The sequence below is a fragment of the Brienomyrus brachyistius genome, chromosome 23 (assembly GCF_023856365.1).
Source record: "Brienomyrus brachyistius isolate T26 chromosome 23, BBRACH_0.4, whole genome shotgun sequence".
NCBI lineage: Eukaryota > Metazoa > Chordata > Actinopteri > Osteoglossiformes > Mormyridae > Brienomyrus > Brienomyrus brachyistius.
The window spans coordinates 19808677-19831859 of NC_064555.1; the positions used below are offsets into that span (position 1 = coordinate 19808677).

Genomic DNA, 23183 nt, shown 5'->3' on the forward strand with positions numbered 1-23183 from the left:
TTTGCTTTTTAAAGTTGATTTTTTTTTTATTGCTGGCTGAAGGTACCTATGATTGGGCTGGAATCTTTTCCTGGTTGAGGGGTTGGATCAGTTGCGCTTTCAACACACGTGACAAAATTGCTTTATGTATGTTGACAAAATGATAAGTACAAGAATATATGCTCAGGTAATATTACTGGGAGAGACACCTGACTTCAGTGTTGCGTTAAGGTTGCTCTTCTCTGTGCAGAGTTTTTATGGACCGAACAGCTTAATCAGACTGCTTAAATGCAATAAGCTTATTAATGCCACATGCATAGAATGTGGCTTCCCAAGACAAGTGTTGAAAAGCATTATCCAAGTTGGAGGAAAACAGCGGCATCTAGTGGTATTTGACAGTATGTGTATGCACACTAAATAAAACCGCAGTGCCTCTTTGTATTTAAGGTTGCTATCTTGAGATTAACGAAACCCGCCTTGTTTCCCAGAATACTTCTCTGCTGTCACCAAGCTCCTTTTATATAGCGGTCTGTGAATTTTCTGTGTCCTGCTAATTCAGAAGTCCTGGCTTCCACTGTTCCATAGTTAAATAGCTGGCTGCCTACCAACTCAACTGTAGGGCCACATTAAGGCCGTATCTCATTGACACATACCAGTATATTTCTTTTATCCGACTTCTGTGCTCTAATAAAAGTTGCATGAGGCTGTAAGGGGGTCATTCTGATCACACACAGCGGAAAAACCGGTTAAAAACACTTTACAAATGTGTGGTTTACCGTGTTTTTTATTGGAGATATTATAGATATTATTGTATTTTTTTAAAAAACAAAAACACAAAACGTGGCGTATGCTCTGTGAAGCCACATGACTTTGGTAACCACTGGATCTCTGGGGGGGGTGGGTGTGCCCAGTGCAACCCAGTGAAGATGAACTGCACCAAGGGTCCTATCTCTGCTCCGGAGGACTCCTGCCTGCAGGACCGATAGCTGCCAGTTAGGGTATGTGCCTTGTCTGATGACAATTGATAACATGAAACCATTCTGCTAATTCTCTACTTTCTGATACTTGAAAATATGAGCATGGATGCAGTCTTTCTCAAGACATCTAATATTATTTTTTGTTTTCTGGAATTAAAGATGTTACATCTTTTAGGTTTAAACCTGTTTCTTTGTTATTAGAATTAAACCTGTTTCTTTGTACACGGTTCATAAAGTAGCAACAATTAACTTATGCGAACACCTGGTATTAATTTAAAGCAAACCAGACTGTTTGCAGCCATCCGTTTTCCATAACCCTGTATCTAGGCAGGGTCACGGTCTGCCTGGAGCCCATCCCAGGAAGCAGAAAGCAAGAGGATGCCAGTCCATCACAGAAAACAGATTCTACTTAAAATTCACAAGTATTTTCCAGCGTATTTACGATTCTGTTATGAAATGTAAATATGACTCACTGAACATATTGTGGGTGACTGTTTTTAGCCTATGAGATGATGTGCACATTTAATTACTGCTAAGTGCAATGCTCTCAGTCAGTATTATGCTCACGTGCACGGTAGCGTGCATCCCCCCTCCCCCTCCATAACATTCCCATGATTTTATACAGTAGCTGCCACTATACACAAGCCGCCATTTGTTGTCCATCTACGACACGGTATCAGCTCCCCTGGCTCGAATGCAAGCAAAAGCTCTTCCCCAGATGGAGGTTGGATGTTGACGTCAGAAGCTGAATTTGGTTTCTCGGATATTCAAAGCCTTTTATAAAACGGACATGCATAATCACATAAAACATATGCGTTAACGGGGTAGTATGATACGCAGTGCAATTTAAATACATGCTATATTTAGTATATTATTCATCGCCATCGCTCACTTAGACGCATTTTACTATAAAAATCGGATAAAAAAAACACAGGCATATATACAAAAAATATTTGCAATTTATATAGCATATCTTGCATAATATGCTATAGTCCGGCGTGATGAGCGCTTACACCTGCTAAACCTCTTCAGTACGACCAGACAGCAGGATTCCAATAGCCTTCTGAGGGTGGGGGGTGGGTGGGGGGGGCGGAGAAGCTCTTCTCTGTGATATGGGCATGGGGGGGGGAAGCCGCTCCGTGACGTTTCATTTTTTTTTCCAGCGCGAGGAAGGCCGTGTCCGTAAAAACTGCAGAATGCCTCAAAGTGGCAAATTACGGTAAATAACAAGATAGAACTGGAGGCAGCTCTTAAAGACTATAAGGTAAACAACATGATGTATGAATACATTTCGTAGTCACATATTTAGATATATTTTGATTTGATTTTTTTATTTCAAATATGATATTTAATATTTTCGGATCCGTGTGTGTGTGATATATGTGCACACACATATATCACACAGGCGTAGACCCACGGATAAACATTTGCATGACATGCTCACACTCTGACTCTGTTCGGTCACTCAGTGCGGTCAAGTTTTAATGTTTTTTTCCGTTTTGTCCAAGTGTTTCATTATCGTCCGGGTTGATCAGATCTTTCTTTTTACTTGAACACGTACCGCTGACCATAACCACCGCGGTGCGCCCAGGACCGTCTGTGCGGGACGGCAGCTCCTCGGTGACAGTCGGCAGGCAGAACATCGTGTCTCCGCTATTGACCGGATAACACTACAGTTGCCATTCTTGGTGCGCTAGACCGAGATCAGACGCTGTCAAAATAAATACGAAGAGAAAAACAACGTACGGTGTTAGTATAAAAAATCTGGGTTATTGTTTTATTGTGTACGCCATCGATCCTGATACTCCGTAAACAGCCTGTCCGTGCGAAGGCAGGGCTGTTGCCAGATCCCTGCTGCATTCGTGCCCGTGTCAGCTTGTGCGCACCCTGACGGATCCCTATCAGAGATCAAACAAACTAGTGGTACTGCGCCCAACTGTCCTTATTCCGTACGTGCGGGAATGCAGCGGGATGTTGTTGTTCCTGCACGCTCATTTGGAGGAGGCTCTCAGTAGTGATCAAACCTCCTTTCTGCGGCGTGCTTGTTGTCACTATCCATGCCTTACTTTCAGCCGTGATGCCTTTTCTTTCTGCACCGTTTTTCATATTATGCCTTCTGGACACCGATGTGTGGTGTTTTGTTGGTCTTCGTGACAGAATCTCGGAAATATTTGGACATCTAAGGTGGCGTCCGTGAAACGTTGCATTTGCGTTTCCTCGGCTTTTGTTTGTATAGTTGATGGGACGTCCAGTCACCTTCACGCTTATGATTTAGACCTATATATTTTGAGATTAGACCTGGGATTAATACAAGTTCGAATTGCAAGAGGGTACACATTGTTTTTCCTTGTAGTTTTTCCTTCAGTTTTACTTGTGATAAATTTCTAATTTATTTTGTCGTTTTTAAATATCAAAGTGCAGAATGATGGTTCAGTTCCTGTCCCAGCTCCTGCTTGCGAGTTTAACATTCTCCCCGTGTGCCAGTGTACTTTCTCAAATTTTGGTTGCTCTCCATAGCCTGAAGTTGCATCTTGTGTATGAGATTGTGTGTGTGTGTGTGTGTGTGTGTTATCTCAGACTGACTGCTCTCTCCTGTTGGTGTGTCCTGCCTGGAACAGGCTGTTCAGGAAAAATGAATGAATGAAAATTAATAATGGAACACAATTAAACTAGCAAGGATTTTCAACCACATAAATCATTACAAGTATAAGGCTGGCCTATCTGAATCCCATTTGATGCAATCACTATATCAGGAAATAGTTTATTTCTGTGGGATGGTTAACTGGGTTTAAAAGACGATTCTCTGTTGCAGTGGCTAATCCAACTGACTGGAGTTACATCCAGTCAATCATCACTCTACAATTATGTGCAGTTTTTGCTTGGCACAAATCGGTTTCGTTTGACATGAATCGTTGCACAGGAGTTGCCCCCTCGCAGCACGCAGCTTTAACAGGTGCATGGCCAGCATCTGTCCTTAGCCTTCCATGAGGCTGCGCATTCATACAAACGTACTGGTCCATTAGCTTGTGAGAACGAGCCTCGCAGGTAAGCGGGAGCAGTGCCTACTGAAGAGCTTTGAGATATGTTACGGAAATGAAGCATCTTTAGCGCTATCAGAGCAGACTTCACTCCTGAGGATAGAGAAAACGGAACTGATGTGATGGGAAGACAGGCAGATTAGACGCAAAAACCGGGAAAGCAGAAGGAGGCGGCTGATTCAGAGGCTCACGTTTAGACATATTATTTTAATGTGTGATGTATATTTTGATATTTGCCAACATGCGTTATGAATCCACAATAATTGAATAAAAAGGCTTGTACAGTGCAGTGGGTGGCACTGCGCCCCCCCCCCCGACTATCGGAGGCCACATGTCCCCCACCACGCACAGTCGAAGAAGATGCAATTAGGCAAGCTGATGTCTCAGCTACCCTTAATGTGTAGCTGGTGTGTGCCATGCAGTGACCTGGCATCGCATCCTGCCCCCTCTTTCATTCCCTAAGCTTTCTTGGATAGACTCTAGGCTGACTGGCATCCTGCATAATGGGTAACGGAAGATGGAAGAATGAATTTATGTATGAGTGCCTCAGCATTGTTACCTCACATATTTAAGTCCTGCCCCATCGCCATGTTTTTAGGATTCACAAGCCCCCTGTTTCATTGTGAGGGTTTCCATTCAGTGCTCTGCTTTGCTCGCATAATACTGAGACAGACTGTTCAGGTATTTGATCCAGAGCCTCGGGTTTGCGCTTCCACTCTGCTAAATTTACCCCTCTGGACCTTGGAAACACTGCATGGATTATTTTGGAAGACATACTCAGTGTTTTTTTTTTGTGTTTGCCTATTTACTATATTTACATTTGTTTTATATCCGATTTTAAAATTTAAATCCATTGTTATTTGCAGAGAATGTATATGGAAGTACTTTTGGAGATGCAATGACATAAGAAACAGGCTTTCATGAGAACAGTTGAGTTATTTTTATGATTAATCTGTGTGGGCGATAAGCTCTTTTAACATATTACAGTGGTGTATAAACTGCAAGGATTAAGCATGTGAAGTTTGTACCGGTACCCTGTGTATAGTCTTGGATGGATAAGTATGTATTGGCATTTAAATAATTATTTTATCATGCTTGTATGTGTGCTTTATATAACTGTTTATAGATGTGTATGTGTGTTGTTTTAATACATGTATTGTATGTGTTTGCATATATTTTTTGTCATGATTCATGTGTATGTTTGTGTTGCATAATATATGTACAGTATATGTGGGTGCAAACATATATCCATATACAATATATGTGTGTGCGGCGCCGAATACAACATGTAATTTTCTGTGTCATGTGTAAGCTATGCATTTGACTGTATGTTGTCCTTTTGACTGTGTTTCGTGCCTCTCTTTCTTTCCCGGTATGCTGTGCCTCTCCGTGTCCTGGATTGGCTGTTGATATTCTGAACCACGCTCTATGTGGTGATATCTGGTGAGTATGCCAGGTTTATTTTGTGTTTTGCATTCTGCCCTCTGCTGGTCGATGTTGGAAAGAACCAGTAAATAATTTTCTCTTGGCACTTAGCGCTGGTCACAAAGTCATGTTTTTTTTCCAGATAATAACACATTGATTAAAGCTGACTTTTAGAAACTCGTGGAATGTTCATTGATTTTAGGCTAGAACTGATAAGAAAGGCTACAAAATTGGTGTCAGCACATACTCGGTTTGTGAAAGATTTTTGGCTGAACTAAAGACATCGTTGTTTTAAATATGCTCCTCCTTTTATACCGGACATATTGTTGATTGCGAAGATACAGTGGGGATAATGCACATTTCACGTTTTTTACCATAGCAATTCCCTGGACAACCACTGGGTGGCAGCATTTTGCCCCATATGGGAAAGGGGTGGAGAGGTGGCTGCTGGCTCCAGATGGGGATTACGCAGTAACATGCAGCGTGCAAACTGGCCAGAGAACAGCCCTGGAGACAGGAGCTGTGCTGAAAAATAGAACACAAAAATAAAATGGAAAAAATAAACAGGAAGCTGATGCAGCTGCCCACTAGGGGGTCTAGTTATAGTTAGAACAAACCACTGGTTTCACCCAGTGTGTCAAAGGACTGTTCCAGCCAAAAGGTAAATCACCTTTAAATGCACTCGGTTTTCTTAATGGGAACGCAATCGGAACACAAAGGAGACCCTTTCTGAATACTTGTTGTTTGCTCTGTGTTTTGTTAACGTGAATACGAGGCAGACAGTGTGCCTCGATAACTACAGCAATCACAGACCATTGAGACCAATGAAACTGACTGGAACTGATGTTGGACCCCTGAACTATGTACTGGAGTTTAATTAAATTTGGACTAAGTTAATAAAAGCAAACAAAAATAGATAACGGTACATGATAAATTAAAAATAATAATTATTGTACTATGTTTACATTGTTCTGTACTTTGGATTACTCGAAATATACAGTCGTGTGATTTCGGGGAATATATTGAGCCTAAATATAGAGGAGATAGTAGTCACCTGTCATGTCCCTGTCTTTGATGGATGGATGGATGGATGGATGGATGGACAGTCGAAAGTCATTTTCAGTCTTAAAAGGGAGCTCTGAGAGGATGACTGAAAGCTCAGCTTGATTGGGGATTTCTGGTTTTCATTTGTGTGCATGTGGCTGTAAAGTTAACATATCATCATCGTTATTACTTTTTATTGATTATTTAACCTTAACATTTTTTCTCATTTTAACGCCGCGGCGTGTCCTTCCTCATGCGCTGTATTCTCAGGTTTCCCCAGTTTATTTTATAATTATTTATTATTTTCTAAATTATTTTTAGTTATTAACAGGGGGCGATGTTTATATTTAACCCGAATATAAATGAAAGCGAACAGGAAGATTCTGAATGAGCGACACGAGGCAGAGGTGTATCGTTAATATTTTCCTATAATTAAACTGGCTGATTAGAGAATTTGGAATTTCCTTTAAGATATACTACTCGTTATTATATACGATGATCGTAGGGATTCTATGTTCAATGTTGACGACGTTGTTTTGTTTTATTGTCATAAATGCAAAGCAGTTTAAAGGCCCTTGTTCGGGCAGCGACAGTCTTAGCGGTTGCCATCGAACAACGGCGATCTTTACGGTGATTGGACGACCTCAGTAACTGAACCTTTCCCATTGGACAGTTTCTGAAACAACTTTGCTTATTGCATTAGTAGCTCCACCTTTTTACTAGAACCGTAGCATCAGTTTATAAAGAGGAACGGATAAAACACGCATGTTATTTTTAAACACCGTTGTATCCAGTGTATGAATGAATTGCTGATCATAAATATTTATTTTCTGGTGGACTTGCTTTGTTTTCCTTCATCGAAGGCAAAGAGGATTGGAGAAAAAGGTGATTGCAACGCAGAGGCATTGTGCTTCATTGATTTATTGTGTATTGTGGTGTGTTGATCTCAAATTTGTATAGACTTTTTTTCGTAAGCTCGGCGCCATTTTCGTACCGTTTAAATGCCCGCCTGCCAGTTTCTATTCAGTGTTTCAATGGGTGCATTAAAATATGACAATCGCATAATATGGTGTAAAGTAAATAGACTTGAAACGGGTTAATGAGTAGTTGTGGTGATGAAAGGCTAGCTGGATGCTGGATGGGGGAGGCGTGAAGCGTAATAAAAGCAACGTAAAACGAAATGTTACCGATAGATATTGTTTTAACCTCAGATTTCTTGTAATATGACTGTAGGAGGGGTTGTTCTGCAACTGAAAATGGGTGTGAACATTGTTTCACCGAGATTAAATATATGTAATACATGCAAACAAATACCTTAAACCTACTGTAAAAATGTAAGTTGAAAATATTGCATTCTTAAAATCATATGTGGCGTGATGAGTTGCAGTTGATATTCGACAGTGGTGTGTTTAAACTGCACGGTACAGTACGGCTGACAGTATAGGGACATTGGCAGCCGCATGTACGGGATATGTCTCTGTTTTAATTGCAGCCACAGTGATTTACAGCACGGCGGCTTATGCGTGTAAACAAAGCGCGTACTTTGAGCTGTGTGCGGCGCCCGGTGCGGCTCATTCAGCTCCCACTTACCTCGGTAGTTACATCGGCATCCTTAACATGATGGGAGTCTCTTGGGTCCTTTCTTGGACGTTTACTTAACTGCTGCTTTCATTCTTTTTCGCAGAATCTGAGTATGACGTAGAGTATTATAGTAAACGTCGACAGGTTTAATAATCTGCCTGTAATAAACTGGTCATTAATTATTTCTATGCATATATGGGTGTATATTATACACAATATATAAACTATGTGTATATGTGTGCAAGGTTTATAATTTCCTCTGTACTTATTCTTAATGTCTTAATCGTCAGTATTACTGTTTGTGACTCACTGCCATTCTTTGACAAAAGTTTTTAAATGTTCACAGCTTCTTCGTCATGTGGTCAAATTTATGTTCTTACAATCAGTGGTGATGCAGTGCATCCTGAGAACAGGAGTCGAACTCCTAGCAGGTCCAGTTCTGATAAACTGGACAAGCATGCAGAATGTATTAAACTGAGCATGTTATCTAATTTCCCTGGTGAAGATGATGGTGATGAAACTAGATTAAATGGCTTTGCTTGCAAACACGTTGAGGCATGACTCCAGCGGAGCTGGTGAGAGCTGATGTCAGGAAGTGGGGAGCTGACTGTCGCATTTCACTGTTTGTTTATGAATCCTTAGTTCTCTGCATCTTCGGCAGCCTGCATGTCAGTCTCCTCTCCAGTAACACACACCACCAGGTGAGCGGTCAGAATGGGGCAGCGAGGGACAAATAGAGGAGATGAGCTTCCAACCGCAGTCAATAGACGTATAGTGCATTCAGAAAGGTGCATGTGTGTTTGTGTTGTGGATAATGAGTCTCGGATTGAGTGCCATGTGGGGGGGGGGACGGTATTGTTGGGGAGGCTGATGAAAGTGCACTGCTACACACACTGACCACCACATCGGTATCTGGAAAGCTGTAATCCCGTGCTGGGATTATCTTAAGACCTCTTTGCCCCCGAGGCTTGATTTTGGTAAACGGTTATGAGGAAGGAAGCCTTTTGGGATCTGAATGAGTTTATTTTTATTGGGCCTTTCCATGTGCTCATGCTTTTGGGGTTAGGGTTAGCACTCCTCTGGATGCTGTGGCCCGGAACAGGATGGTCAGACAGCCAATCACGTCACAGCGTACACCATTTGCGGAGGGTTGATAGGATGTTGTGGTTCCTGCTGTGTTCTGCACCTGTTGGATGTACCTGAGATGTAGCTGCCCCTCCTCTGCCCTCGGCGATTTTTAGCCCTGAGGTGTGTCTCTCTATACAAAGCATCCTGCCTCCGACTAATCGATTACACACAGACTGGCTTGGCTGCTCTCCCAGCATGCACCAGCCGACACAGCTGCATATATGCGCTTGCTCTTCTGTGCAGAGCCGCCAGTCTGCACTCTAAATGCAACCAAACGGTGCTCAAGTCCAGCTCTCGCTGGAACTGAAGCCCGAGAGAGTGTATCGGAGATGAGTTCATTAAGCCAGTTTGCAGAGAAAACCATGAACTTAATGTGAGCTCAGAGAAGGGGGGATGATAAGCATAAGTATGAGGCTGTGTGGGGTGGGGTCTCCCTTTAGAGGGTGCCGGTGGGTGTGTACTTACAGGTAAAGGTGTTTGTGTCAAGGGGCAGCTTTCAGCAGTGTTACCACTCTGTCTGTCGTAGGTGAGCATATCTGCCTGTGATGTAATTGAAAACTTGGAAAAACTTCTCGTTAATTAAAATTAATGTGGTCCCAGGAGGGTCAGTCAGACAGTCCATGCAGGCTTCAGAGGAGCTGCTGGCCACAGGATTTGGATGCTTTATGTCTGCACCTCCCCCATTCATTCCCAGGAAGCCTCTTCTGCTGTCGAGGCAACAGATGCTTCCTGCACCTGGGCAGGGGAGCAGATTAAAGGCAGTGATGTAAATGAGTGGTGCAGCTGTAGCATGTGCTGTTGTCCCCAAAGGGAAGAGGCTGTGGCTCATTTCAGGGGTGAAAACATTCAAATCTCGGCAGTGTTAGATACAGTTCCAGAATGTTCCAGGTTGTGGTTCCGCTTTGTCTGCAGAAACAAAGCCATTAAGAAATCAATGGGAAATATAATAGGTAAGTTTCACTGAATCAGCGTAACAGGCTCATAATCAGTCTGCTTCCCAAAATGGACTCTAAAGTGCCAAGTTCTAGTGCTCCAAATGGTCTCGACTGAACGGTCCCCACTTTCTTCAGCAGTAGTGCCCAGGTTCTGCCTATACCGCTATGTTTCCGTTTTCACCTCACTGTGGTCCCTCCCCTCTTGCAGTGGTCGCCATGACGACAGACGAGGCTGAGAAGCAGCAGCGTAGGAACGTTCGCCCCAGTCCAGATCAGGATCGGGGCCCCGGTGGGCCCTCGGATCAGCAGGACCGCTCGTCCCCGGAGGATCAGGTGCCGAGACCTCGCACGCGCGGCTCAGGGGGCCGTGGGCTCTCTCGCCTCTTTTCCTCCTTCCGGAAGCAGCGGTCACTGTGCTCCGAAGAGGAGCGAGACGGGCCAGGGGAGCAGTGGGAGACGAAAGAGCTGAAGGCCCCCATCGCAGACCCAGAGCCGGAGCTCCGGGCAGAGGAGGACACCGCTCTCGATCTGCAGTCCCTCAGCAGTGCAGAGATACAGGTGACTGGGAGCTGCCCGGTTTTGGGATTTTAGTTGGAATACTGGGAAAAGAATGTGGCATCACAGCAGGTTATTTTATGACGTGTGTGTGTGTGTGTCTATATGTGTGTGTGCACGTGTTAGCTGGTCCACGTGGACCAGAAAGAAGACCAAGACACGGAGAAAGACTCTCTGGAGGAAGAGGAGGCTGGGAGGGGGGGTCAGGAGGACAAGGACGGGGAAGGAGGCCTCCAGCATCAAGAAAGGAAGGAGGGATCCAAGACACGGAAAGCTGGCCGCCAAGTGCGCACCATGCACTGCAAGGTCACCCTGCTTGATGACACTCAGTATGAGTGTGAGCTGGAGGTGAGCACACCGTCCGAGAAGCTCGTAGCACGTGTGTCTGTCTGTGTTTCTGTGTGTCTGTCTGTATGGGTGTGTTTGTGTTTCAGTGTATCTGTGTGTGTGTGTGTGTGTGTTTAATATGCCTTTGGCAGGATTCAGCCCGCTAGGAGAGTGCATATATTCTTTGCCTAATTCCTCCTTCCTGTTTTTCCTTTCAGAAACATAGCAGAGGGCAGGATCTCTTCATGAAGGTGTGTGACCATCTGAATCTGCTGGAGAAGGATTACTATGGGCTGGCGTTCTGGGAGTCACCCACCACCAAGGTATCATATACGTTTAACAGTAAAAAAAGAAAGATTGGTGAAATATATTTCATAGTACAGGTGTTAAGAAACTCTCCTTTCCCGGGAGCTGGGAGGAAGCAGAAACCTGGACTACCTGCTGGTCCCTGAAGACCGCATTGGGATATGCTGCCCTAAGTGAACAGAAGGATCTTGATTGGCTCTCCTAGTTTGGGTCGCTCGAGCTGTGTCTCTGTGCTGGCTGCCCTTATTGGCTGCAAACTGAACAGCCACTCACTATTCAATGCACCACACTGCCCCCAGACAAACTCTCCAGGTTGCGGTCCTTTTAAAGCCGCGTCTATAATTACTGCAGCCAGTCAGCAGCGTATTGTCGGTGTCGCTCCCAGGGCTGTCCTGACACGGCTCCAGAGGGCAGAGTGAAACTGAGCCGTCCCACGGCTCAGGCGCTGATGATCCCCTGTGCTCACTCGCGGTACAGCTGTGCCGCACCCTTCCTAAATTGATTTGTATCCCTTTATTGGTTCCTTTATTAATCCTGTCCAGGGCAACACCTGGGCTGGGGGTTCAAATCCTCCCTCTGCTCTCTGTGAGTGTGTGTGAGAGTTTGCATGCTTTCCTTTTTCCGTGAGGGTGCGCTTCCATGGTGCAAATACATCCATTTAGGATGATTAGTGTCTCTGAATTGCTCGTAGCGTGTGATTGTCAATGAATGGGTGTATGTGCCCTGCAATGGGCTGGCATCCTGCCCAGGGTGTACCCCTGCCTTGTGGTATGCTTCCTGTAATCCTCTTTAGGGTAAGTGTTTGGGAGATGGATGTATTTTGTGGTCATCAGTATTGCTAAATTCCCTTCCCGTTTATTCAAACCAACATCATGTCCGCTCAACATTACAACTGGTCCCCTGCTAGTGCAACCTAATATTAATGCGGGGAACAGGGGGATGTGTCAGGAACAGCCCTGCTCCCCTCTGAAGCTCTGAAGCAATTTGTTCTTCCTGAAGCTCCCCCTCTGTAGCTCTGAAGCATTGCAGTGTTCCTCCGGGGCCCAAAGACGTGTTAAAAATGGCCCGTGATCTCTGAAGACAGGCAGGCTGGAAATAGTTGATGAGTTTTTATATTTGAGATAATGAGAGCAGATCAGCAGAGGTGTGATGTGTTTCGGGAGCTGAGGGGAGCCAGAGGTCACCGGTTTGGTCTTCTGAGGGTTAGTGGTTATAGTTCCAGAGCTTGAGGGAGTCATTGCTGATTGTCTGCTCACGTCCTATGATGTAGGTTATTTTTACCAGTCACTCGCATTCCTGTATGCTCATTCCAATGGTGCTGGCCTGGTATCTTAGCGATTTGTTGTGCACAGGTGTGTGTGTATGGGTGTGTGTGTGGGGGGGGATTATGTTTATATTACATTGTGGGGATCAAATGTTCCCCACAACGTAATAAACCTGTTATTTTGACGTTGAGGGGACCATTTTTCAGGTCCCCACAAAGATCTGTGAATGCAAGCAAAAAACTAAAAATGCCTCGTATTTTGTTTGGTTAAGGTTAGGGCTGGGTAGGGATTAAGGTTGTCATGCTGGGATTAGAGTTTCTCCCATAGAAATGAATGGTGAGTCCCCACAAAGATATAATGACAAACGTTTGTGTGTGTCTTGATATTGCACTTTGGGACTTGCCATCTCTTTGGAATGATACTGTTTAACTATCACACTGAGTCTTGGAGATTTTTCTTTTTTCTACACGAGGTATTCATAAACAAACCAGCAAGGATTTAGCTGTGTGCATGTTTCAGAAGAAGCTCTTTGGTGTTTTTCTTTCTTTATCAGACCTGGCTGGACTTCGCTAAGGAGATACGGAAACAGACACAAGGTTAGTGCCCTTCCATCATCGAGCTCGATGCCTTTATTTCAAAGGCAGCTGACCGTCTCCCGGTGCTGTGTTTTATGGGAAGTTTGTCCTAGAATAATTGAAGCATCTCTTTCGTAATGACCGCAGTGACAGATGTTCTATCAAGTTCTAAACATGAACATCACCAGAGATGTAGCACTGTGTCCAGTGCACCGGCCTTAGCTGTGAGAGCTGAAGTCCAGAGATGTAGGTAGTCAGCTATCACTTAGGCTGCTGTCTGCTGGAATTAATGTAGCCAGTCAATTGTGAGAAATCGTGTTCAGTCAGTCGCCGCACCTAACATCACGAGGAAGATTACACACTATGGTTTTTCCGTTAGGAATTTGCGAGTTTACCTTCAACGTGAAGTTTTATCCACCTGATCCAACTCAGCTGACGGAAGACATCACCAGGTAACACATCTAAGAGCTCAGTCCACCTGTGACCCCCGTTGGTGGCCGACCTCAGCTCTGAACTGTCCCAAGCCAGCAGTGATCCCTCACCTTTGACGCAGAACCTCCTCCCCTCAGGTACTACCTGTGTCTGCAGCTACGCAAGGACATCTTCAGTGGCCGGCTGCCCTGCTCCTTTGTGACACTGGCAGTGCTGGGCTCCTACGCGGTCCAGTCAGAGCTGGGCGAGTACGATCCGGACCTGCACGGCCCTGACTACACTCGGCAGGTGCGGCTTGCCCCGCGCCCCAGCAGGGAGCTGGAGGAGAAGGTGATGGAGCTACACCGTACCTACAAGTGAGCACCGCTGAAACCGACCTGCAGCCCTACGTTCACACACATGCGCGTCTGTACATACGTAAGCTCCTTTACTGCTGAGCAGTGCTACATACACATGCATGCTCACTTTCACAGTGAAGATCTTGCTTTTCTGTCCGTCAGCCTGTTTCACAGTGTCTCTCAGACTGCCTATGCATCTGTCTTCCTGCTCACTGAACATCAGCAAACCTCTCTGTCTTATTAACTGTGTTGCTCACCAGCTGACTGTGCATCAGTCTTCTTCGCTAACTTCACTTCCTGTCTGTCTGCAGGTCAATGATCCCGGCACAGGCCGACATCATGTTTTTGGAAAATGCTAAGAAACTATCTATGTACGGACTGGACTTCCATCCAGCTAAGGTAGGGCCCATGATGGACGTCTGTAATGGGTAGCTGGGAGGAGGAAGTAGCCACTCAGTGTCAAGATCAGCTCTGTATCTACTTGGATGGCCTGTTTCTACATTGTAAGCCATGACTAAAGCAATGGTGGACAGTGTTTTTGTTCAATTTTACACTTAAGAGCTTAACAATAGTCAAAAGAATCGTCATTATGTTATGTACACTCTAGTCAAATCCACCGAGATTATCGCCCAATGCATATCAAACTAAGAAACTGTCATTCAGAGGAGTTTGATGAACTCCAGAGTTGAAGTGCCTTGTTGTGTTTTGTAACCAAAATGGCAGAGCCATGCAATCAGCCTGAGTTTTGTAAAGCTTCTCTTTGGACCGGACATAGAGCTGTGAAGTAGAAATGAGGTCAATCTATTTGCATAAAGGCAGGGATTTAGATCAAAAGCGGAATTTGTTAATATCAACTGTTGGTTGATGTTGCCCTCTAGTGGTACACATCTGTCATTGTGTCTCTTGTTTGACTTGGACAGTTACAGCCAGCGGTAGAGAGTGAGCAGTTGTTCATTGGTGAGTAATGCACAACATTGCTTCCGTTACAGGACCTTGAGGGTGTGGACATCATGCTGGGCGTCTGCTCCAGCGGACTGATGGTCTACAAGGATAAGCTGCGAATCAACCGCTTCCCTTGGCCAAAAGTGCTTAAGATCTCTTACAAACGAAGCAACTTCTACATAAAAGTCCGGCCCTCTGAGGTATGTTGCCCTCTGCCATCCCAACATACACAGAAGCAGAAGCTTTTTAAGTAGTTTAGCTGCCTTATTTTACTACTTTCAGTTCCCCTGCATTTTAAATATCGAAGTATTGTTTTGTTTGACTTGCACATTTTCATTTGTGTTAAAATCGTGTTTGTATTTCCGCTCCTAAGCAGCATGGCGACTTCGCGGTCACCTCTGCATCCTCACACCTCTATGGTTTGTGGGTTTGAACCTCTTCCAGCCATATGCATGTGGAGTTTGCCTGTTCTCCCTGGCAATCTTGTTTCCTCCTCCAGTTTCCTCCTGTTGGCCAAAGGCATGTGAGCCCCTCTAAACTGCATATCGCGTGTTTGGACCGGCACTGTTTCCTGCCTCCTACCCTGCCCTTCCTAAGAGAGGCTCCAGACTCACTATGACCCACTTCTGTATAAATGGTTATGGAACATGGATGAATTATTTAATTGGTACAGTGGAAGACACTTTAACCTGCATCTATGTGTTTTTTAGCTAGAGCACTATGAGAGCACCATTGGCTTCAAGCTGCCCAACTGCAAAGCCTCCAAGAGGCTCTGGAAAGTGTGTGTGGAGCACCACACCTTCTTCAGGTACAGGTCGTCTGCTACTTCCCCAGGGGTGTCCGTCATAAAATCAGCACCGACAAGCTGCATGTAACTATTTTCTGTATGGACTGTCAGTGACAACGCTTTGTACGGGCTGTCGCTGTCATCTCCATGATGATGATTTGTACAGGTGGTTGCTGCGGTCATCCAGATAATCATTTGTACAGGCAGCCATTGTTATTTCCGTGATGGTGATTGGTTGACACAGTCTCAGATGATCATTTGTACCAGCAGTCAGTGTCATCTCCATAATGATGATGTGTATGTGCTGTAGGTGTCATCGCTGTGATGATGATTAGAAGGGACTGTCTCTGTCTACAGACTCTCTTCTACGGAAGCAGCCACCACACCCCGGAGGTTCCTGGCCTTGGGCTCCAAGTTTCGTTACAGTGGGCGAACCCAGGCCCAGACACGCCAGGCTAGCTCCATGATCGACAGGCCTGCTCCCCTATTCCAGCGCTCTACAAGCAAGAGGGCATCACGCAGCCTTGACGAAGGTATGCATGTTTGTGCTGATGGAAAAATTTCTGAAGTCTTCCTGTTTCTGCTTCTAGAATCTGACCGATTTCACCTAAACCCTGAATGCACGGATCGCCCCAAGGAGAGCACAGGTTGGGACAGGATAGTGAGCAGATGTGTGTGACCCTGGGACTGGAAAGTGAATGTCAGGCACCTGGTATGGACAGGATCAGCACGAGCTGTAAATTAAGAAAATATACACAAAAAAACAGGAAATAAAATTGTTTGTTCTGGAGGAGAAGAATTTGAAAACGAAAATAGACCGAAACTCCAGAGCTTCTGACAGCTTCCATCCATCTTCCACGCTTGTTTAGTAGAAGGTATCGGGCTGCTGGCTTCCATTACATGTTCTTTGCATCCACTGACACTTCTTTGCATTGTAATGACAGGTCAATATCCTTCTTCCCATTTCTCATGCTCATGATCGTTCTGCAGCGTTGCACTCGCAGGCACTTTTGCTCCACTGTGGATGTGCTCTTTCTGCCAGTCACAGAGACACTTGTCTTTCGCGGTGTGGGATCACAGGAAACCCCATCTGCCACCATCTCTCTGTTGTCACATTGACAGCGGTGCTCTGTCCAGTGCTTTGTTCTGCATGTGACTCCCTCCTTGTGTCGCAGATAAGCACGGTGCCCAGCTCACGGTTCTGTACATGTCCTGCATTGTCGAGCTGTGAAGAGACCCAGCAAGATGGCGCTCAGCGCGGCACTCTTCCAATGATCTCAGCCCTTCAGACAAGACTGAACTGTCACCCATCCTCCTTCGATGCTTCAATACTCAGCTTGAAACACCTAGAAAACAACTGCTCAGCTTATTCAAAATTTCATATGTGTGTTTTCGGTTAGTTCGGCTGTGAACGAACCCCACAAGCTGCTCACCTTGCTATGGTCTCCCTCTTCATTCCTTTCTCAGCTATACATTTTAATGTGTTTTTCTCAAACTTCAGTCAAGCATAAGCCTCATCCGGCAGACAGGAGGACAAAATAGATAATGCACCAGATAAGGACCAAACCCATTGTTTGTGTTTGATGGAATGTCATCACGGCTCCCCCCCCAGCGACATGTGACAGCCCCCCCCCCGGGTGAATAGACGTATGCAATCAGATGGGAATGTTTAAGCAGCCTCTCTTGTAGTTGATGGTCGGAGCGCAGCTCTATCCTAGAGCAGCAGCCTGGTGGGTCCCTGTTAGCCACGGTGTTCATGGCACTCCCCTTGGTGGAACTGAACAGCCAGACCAGTGGGGTGGGGGTGGGGGGTTAGGGTTAGAGTATGAGAGGGATGTCAGGGAAATGACTCGTCTGAAATTGGCAGGGCAGCTGCAGACGCAGACAAAGAAGGAGGACAATTGGTTTGAACTGCTGGACCGTGCCCCCATAAAGACCACCCCGCCCCCTCCAGGTATGCCCCCCTCAAATAAGGAGAACGTCACTAACATCTTGAGCTGTCTGGCATGCTCACCTGCTCAGTGTGTCCGACTTTATTGCCAGTGGCTTCATCAGCGAGCTGTGGCCCTTTATAGGCCTTCGCGCCTCCTGAAGTCATGTGTCCGGTTAGGGTGCTTTGGTAACTTGTGGTCACTCTCTGTTTTCATCAGTGGGGCCTCTTGGTGTCCAGCCAGGGGGCTGCTCCTCTGCCCAGGTAAGGCTAAGGAGAGTGGAACGCCACCCATACAAACGGGTTGGCTGGGTGATGGGCGACCCTGAAGCAGTACCCACATTAGACCCTGCATTCCGGCTGGAGGAGTCCGCACAGGAACTGCAGGATCAGGTGGAGGTGCCGAGGATGACACAGTCAGTCGGTGACTGGATGCTTAAGTTGCCAAACCTCAGAGAATCAGAAGACTGGTTTATTTTGCTGGACTGCATCCTCCAAAGTCCAGGTAGATTGCTAACCACCATGTCGTGCAAAGCTTTGCTAATGGCTAACAAGGCAGTAGTGACCCACTAAGTCCCATTTGCAGTAGCAACTATAAGCGCTGTTTTGAGCAGTGTGAGACTCCATACCATGTTGGGCAGCGGATTGCTAGCCGCTGTGATGAGCAGCGATCCGGTAAACATCATGCTGAGCGGCGTGTTGGTAACGACACTATAAAGGAGCAGATGCTAAATGCTATGTTGAGCAGTGATCCGTTAACCATCATGTTGGTTAGCCCGTCCCTCTCTGGCATTTGGAACCATGGTCCACGATGTGGACCAACAGACACTGAGTACTGCGATGACCAGCACGACGTTGATGGCTAAACGGAGTAGCTCTCTGCTAACCGCCACGCACAGCGGCAGCCTGATAACCATTTTGTGAAGCAGCATGATGCTAACTGCTAAAACCATCTGCAGCCTCCCAGCTTGACCACAATGCTCTTTGAGCTCCTTGAAAAATCAAAGACAAACTTCTTCCTGCAGCAGGGAAAAATGGCCTGTTTTGAAATACCGCCCTGGCTACAGCAGCTTGTGGTGCGGGGGTGGGTCGCTTTGGGGCTGTGACTCACATGGGGACCTTCACCTGATTCTGTGCATCCTATAGCTCAAAGAGGTCCTGTGAGTAGGACACTTCCACCTCTACGTCCCTGCTCTCTGCAGCTCTGTGGCAAGATGATTCATTTACACTGTTGGAACCTCCCCTGATGGGGAGGCCCCTTGCGTCCATTTGTAGAATTACATTGTAATATCAAACATCATATATCATACTACATGTGCTGTGTAGCTTCTCATCCCTGACCCCTGGGCCTTGATCTCTGACCTACAGCAGTGGTGAAGACTCCAGATCGGAATAGCCGTCCTGTCAGCGCCCCCATCATGTCTCCAGTGTCGCCAGTCTCCCTTGGGGAGAAAGCCGCATCGCCATCAACCCCACGTGCTGATCACTGGGTAGCTCCTACCCCCAGCCGTCGCCCCAACCGCCTGGAGGACAGAAGGGCAGAGATCAGGAAGGGATACCACACGGCAGAGTCCCCCAGACCAGAGCTGCTACGAGAGGCGAAGGTACCACAGTGCAAACAAGTAAACCCAAACCAACACTCATTATACAGTGGGACCCCCAAATCCGCGGTTTCAGATATCTGTGGTTTACCACAGTGCGAAAAACGCGTGCCAAGCACGTGCAGGCTGTAAGCCAGTGAGTACCCACATTAGGATAGATACATTTTAACAAATAGAATTTTCTCGTTACAGGGTTATGTACAAGCACATGATACATTCATTGTAAAATGTGTAACAATAGTCTATGGTTTTTCATTGCTCCTTTGTCCGTTGAGAAGTATAGAAAGCATGATTTTCATTGCTCCATTATCCCTTGATACATGATATTTTTTCATTCCTCTATCGTCCCTTCAGAATTAGGTTAAAATATCAGAATTCCTTCCTTCCTAGAGAGAGTACAGTACTGTACAGTGCTGTATAATAATTTATAATGTACTGTATTACTGAATTTACGGTTGGTAATGTCCTACTGCGTAATTTATTAGTTGAAGATTATCGTATATATATGCACATGATAATCACATTATATGTGGGGTTTGCGGATGGTTCGCTGTTATCTGCGATAGGTCTTACAACTTATGACCCGCAGGTAAGGGGCAGCACTGTACACCACAACACAAAACCAAGCACCAGCTATACAGCAGGAAACAGAAGCCAGTTAGGATGTCACTGTGGTGCCCATCAGTGGCCCATACAGTAGCTGATGTGCTTATGTGTGTGCAGGCACTAGCAACATCACGACGGGAGAGGAGAGAGATCTCCAAGACCGCAGCTTCCATGGGGGAGACACCGGCCCAGGTGTGTGCTGCTCGGCTCAGGGACAGGGCGTGTGGGGATGTAAAGCATTTAGCACACCTGGAAGTGACCAGAGGCATTCTCACAGCACTTAATTCATTAGCTACGGGATTCAGCGGGAGCCATCTTGACAAATAGCGTGTTGTTAGAGATGGAATAATCTTCCTGTTAGTGTAATGCAAGCTAAAACCCTGGGTTCCTTTAACCCTCTGGGGTCTAGGGGTAGGGAACGCATGCTCACTGACTGGGGCATGGTCACACATTTCTTTCAATATCATAAACTTAATTCATGTCAAATTATTTCTTATATATTTGTTTTGGCATTAAACTCATCTTAATCGTAGTTTACTTTGTAAATGTTAGATTTATGTTAAGTTTGTAATTTGACAAACAAAGTATAGACATTGCAAAATGCAGTTTGGAGCACTTACAGAAACCTTGCGACTATTTAGAATGCGAATCGCGATCTTTGGGTGAGGGCGGCACTACACGCCCCCGATGCAGGTAAAACAAAGAAAGGTGACATGGTTTAATTTTTTGCCGATTTAACCTAATTTTAAAAACTTTAATACTTCTGACAATGGAGGTTTTGAGAAGAAGACAGATTCCGGATTTAGTCAGCGATATTTTTCATGATTATACATAAAGATTTCAGCGAGATATAAACTGAAATAGAAGCCGAAAAATACGCCGCATCGTCGACGATGCACTCAAACCCAGAGGGTCAAATCAGAGCTAGATAAGATTCAAAAAACTCTGAGCTGTTAAAGTTCTCCCCAAACGAGCTCGATGGGCCGAATGGCCTCCTCTCGTTTGTAAATTTCTTTCATAAGGTCACACATGCGTTTTAAATGCCACCTGCGAGAAGCTAAAACCAAGGTCCGTGCTTGTAATGCGATCCGGGGCCTGCTGGGTGGTTGAGCTCTTACCGGCTTTTCTCTCTCCCCTTTCTGTGGGTGCAGCAGCTGCCAAGGCCTGAGACTGAACCGGTGCGCATGAGAAAGGTCAGATCACACTCTTCGAGGGCGCTCGTCTTCATCCTCACGCTGGGATTGCTGAACGTGGTTCAGTGGAGTCTTTTGGGAGCAGTTTTTACCAAAAACAAACCTGTGCTTTAGGAGTAGCTGCTTATTTGCCGTTAGTTTGTCCTGCATTCATTTTCGATGTCTCCTCCCTGAACAGCTTTTGTGTATCACAGGCCTGTGAGTCACTTGGTCAGCCAAAGGCTGGCTGATCCATATTTCATGTCAATAAATCCAGCTCATATCTTCGCAGCAGCCAAGCGGGCCGCTGCTTTCTGGTTTTTGAAGATGTAACGAGTGCATTAAGTGTGCGATTTCTGCATCTACCAATTCTGTTTTTCTTAGTTTTTTAAACCAATCATTTAAAACTCAAATGATTCAAAGGCTAAATTTGATGGGTATTTTACTTAATGCAGTCAGTATCCCCAAGACCCTGTACTGGGTAAGTGAATGCAGGATAGATGGATGAATAGCCATTTGGATTCTAAATCTGTCTGATATGCAACTTCCTGGTTGATGTTAATTGACTGATTTCCACAAGGCAATAAGACGTATCATCACATTTTGTGCCTGCTTTGCCTTCCCTGACACATCCTGAGTTTGCCTGCTGTATCGCCTCTCATCGTCCACCTGGACGGGCGCCTGACCAATACACCGCTTACCTCTTCTCTCTGGGATCCCAGTCATTTTACCCCTTGATCATGCTGCTTGTGCCGTCTACAGACGTGTGGTTTCTCCAGTCGTACATTCATAATGTTACAGTGCCACACGATGGCCATAAAAGCGTTTAGATGATAGACTGAAAAGACCAACTGTTGCCTTCTTTTTGTTTTTCACAGAAAAGAGCTAAGAAAATAGAGGGTGAAACTATTTATATCCGCCATAGCAATTTAATGTTGGAGGTTTGTATACACTCTGTGTCTGCTGTCGTGCTGCATGCTCTGTGTGTTTGCGATGACTGACTGCTGCCTTGTTCCATCTGACAGCTCCTCCATCTTTAGTAGCTAACATAACCCCTGATTCCCGGTGCCTGCTTATTTTCATACCTCTTAGCCTTGTGTTTCTTCAGTCTCTGTGTCCTAGATCCTTGTGCTTGTTGCCTACTGCACACCGTGATATGGTGTTCATGACCCCTGAGTCTCAGAACACTCTCCTGATCTTAATATCCCTCTATGGGTTTCGCGGTGTGTCGCTCGTACTTCCTTGCCATGCAGGCCCCTGTCCGTCTTCTGTCTGGTTGACTTCTGTTTTTGTCTGACTGACTGTCCACTCTGTGTCATTCTGTCCTGTTTGGCTAATCTGGTCCTGCTGCCCATATGTGGATAAAAGCTTGTGTCTGAGATCTGCAAAATTCATTTGGGTAGACTGAATTGGACACGTCTTTCTTTTCCATCACTCCTATATCATCGGAAATTCGGAGGAATGGGCACGGCTTATAACCCCTGGCCTCTAAGCCAACGATTGAGCTGCGGTGTTCAAACTCAACCTCTCTTTCTCGCCTTCTGACCCTTCGCTCTGTCTGCCATCCTTGGCCCCTCCCCCCACCCCCTAGGATGTGGACAAGACGCAGGGCGAGCTGATGAGACACCATGCCAGCATCAGCGAGCTGAAGCGCAGCTTCATGGAGGCCATGCCTGAGCAGCGGCCCAGCGAGTGGGACAAGCGCCTGTCCAGTCAGTCGCCCTTCCGTTCCATCACCATCAACGGGCAGCTGCAGCCGAGTGCCAATGGGGTGAGAATGCCTGCCTCTTGGGGGCGCTCTAACACTTCCATCTACCCCAGCAGATGGAAGGGGCTTGCTCTTGTGTAGCACCTGGCTCTCCCGCTGCATACCTGCTGCTCCTCACACCTGTCACTGGCTGTGGTTTTGATACCCACAATTTTGGGTTTGATTTTACAGAGCTTTCTTTATGGCCGATGTTCACATGGCTGTGATTAGTGAAGTCGAAATAGCAGCTCTTTAAATGGACAAGGTTAGTGTTAAAGGGAATAAGAGTTTAGGTTTATGGGACACTGGAAGACCTTCTGGAACAGGTGGGACCTGTTCAAGCTGGACGGGTTGCATCTGAACCAGAGGGGAACCAGTGTATTGGGGAGGCGTATGTGTAGAGTAGTTGAAGAATATTTAAACTAGGGGCTGGGGGAGCAGGGAGGTTAGTTCCAGGGGAAAATGGTAGATTACTGGATTCAGATGACATTCT

General features: G+C 45.8%; 1 protein-coding gene across 3 annotated transcripts in view; it reads left to right on the forward strand.

The window, feature by feature from the left end:
- Positions 1–2127: 2127 nt before the first annotated feature.
- LOC125719180 (protein 4.1-like) overlaps positions 2128–23183 on the forward strand; it is a 35491-nt gene continuing 14435 nt past the window's right edge. For 2 of the 3 annotated variants that reach the window (XM_048993727.1, XM_048993729.1), the window contains exons 1-16: positions 7202–7348; positions 10316–10665; positions 10789–11010; positions 11208–11312; positions 13114–13156; positions 13515–13587; positions 13705–13923; positions 14217–14304; positions 14895–15047; positions 15558–15655; positions 15992–16167; positions 18933–19168; positions 19889–19963; positions 20923–20964; positions 21822–21884; positions 22535–22714. In XM_048993727.1, coding sequence (XP_048849684.1) covers positions 7261–7348; positions 10316–10665; positions 10789–11010; positions 11208–11312; positions 13114–13156; positions 13515–13587; positions 13705–13923; positions 14217–14304; positions 14895–15047; positions 15558–15655; positions 15992–16167; positions 18933–19168; positions 19889–19963; positions 20923–20964; positions 21822–21884; positions 22535–22714 — 2211 coding nt within the window. In that variant the 5' untranslated portion in view covers positions 7202–7260. Of the gene's footprint in view, positions 2221–7201; positions 7349–8705; positions 8746–10315; positions 10666–10788; positions 11011–11207; positions 11313–13113; positions 13157–13514; positions 13588–13704; positions 13924–14216; positions 14305–14894; positions 15048–15557; positions 15656–15991; positions 16168–17501; positions 17589–17784; positions 18070–18932; positions 19169–19888; positions 19964–20922; positions 20965–21821; positions 21885–22534; positions 22715–23183 lie in introns of those variants that run through there. The other variant, XM_048993726.1, reaches the window with a different exon arrangement.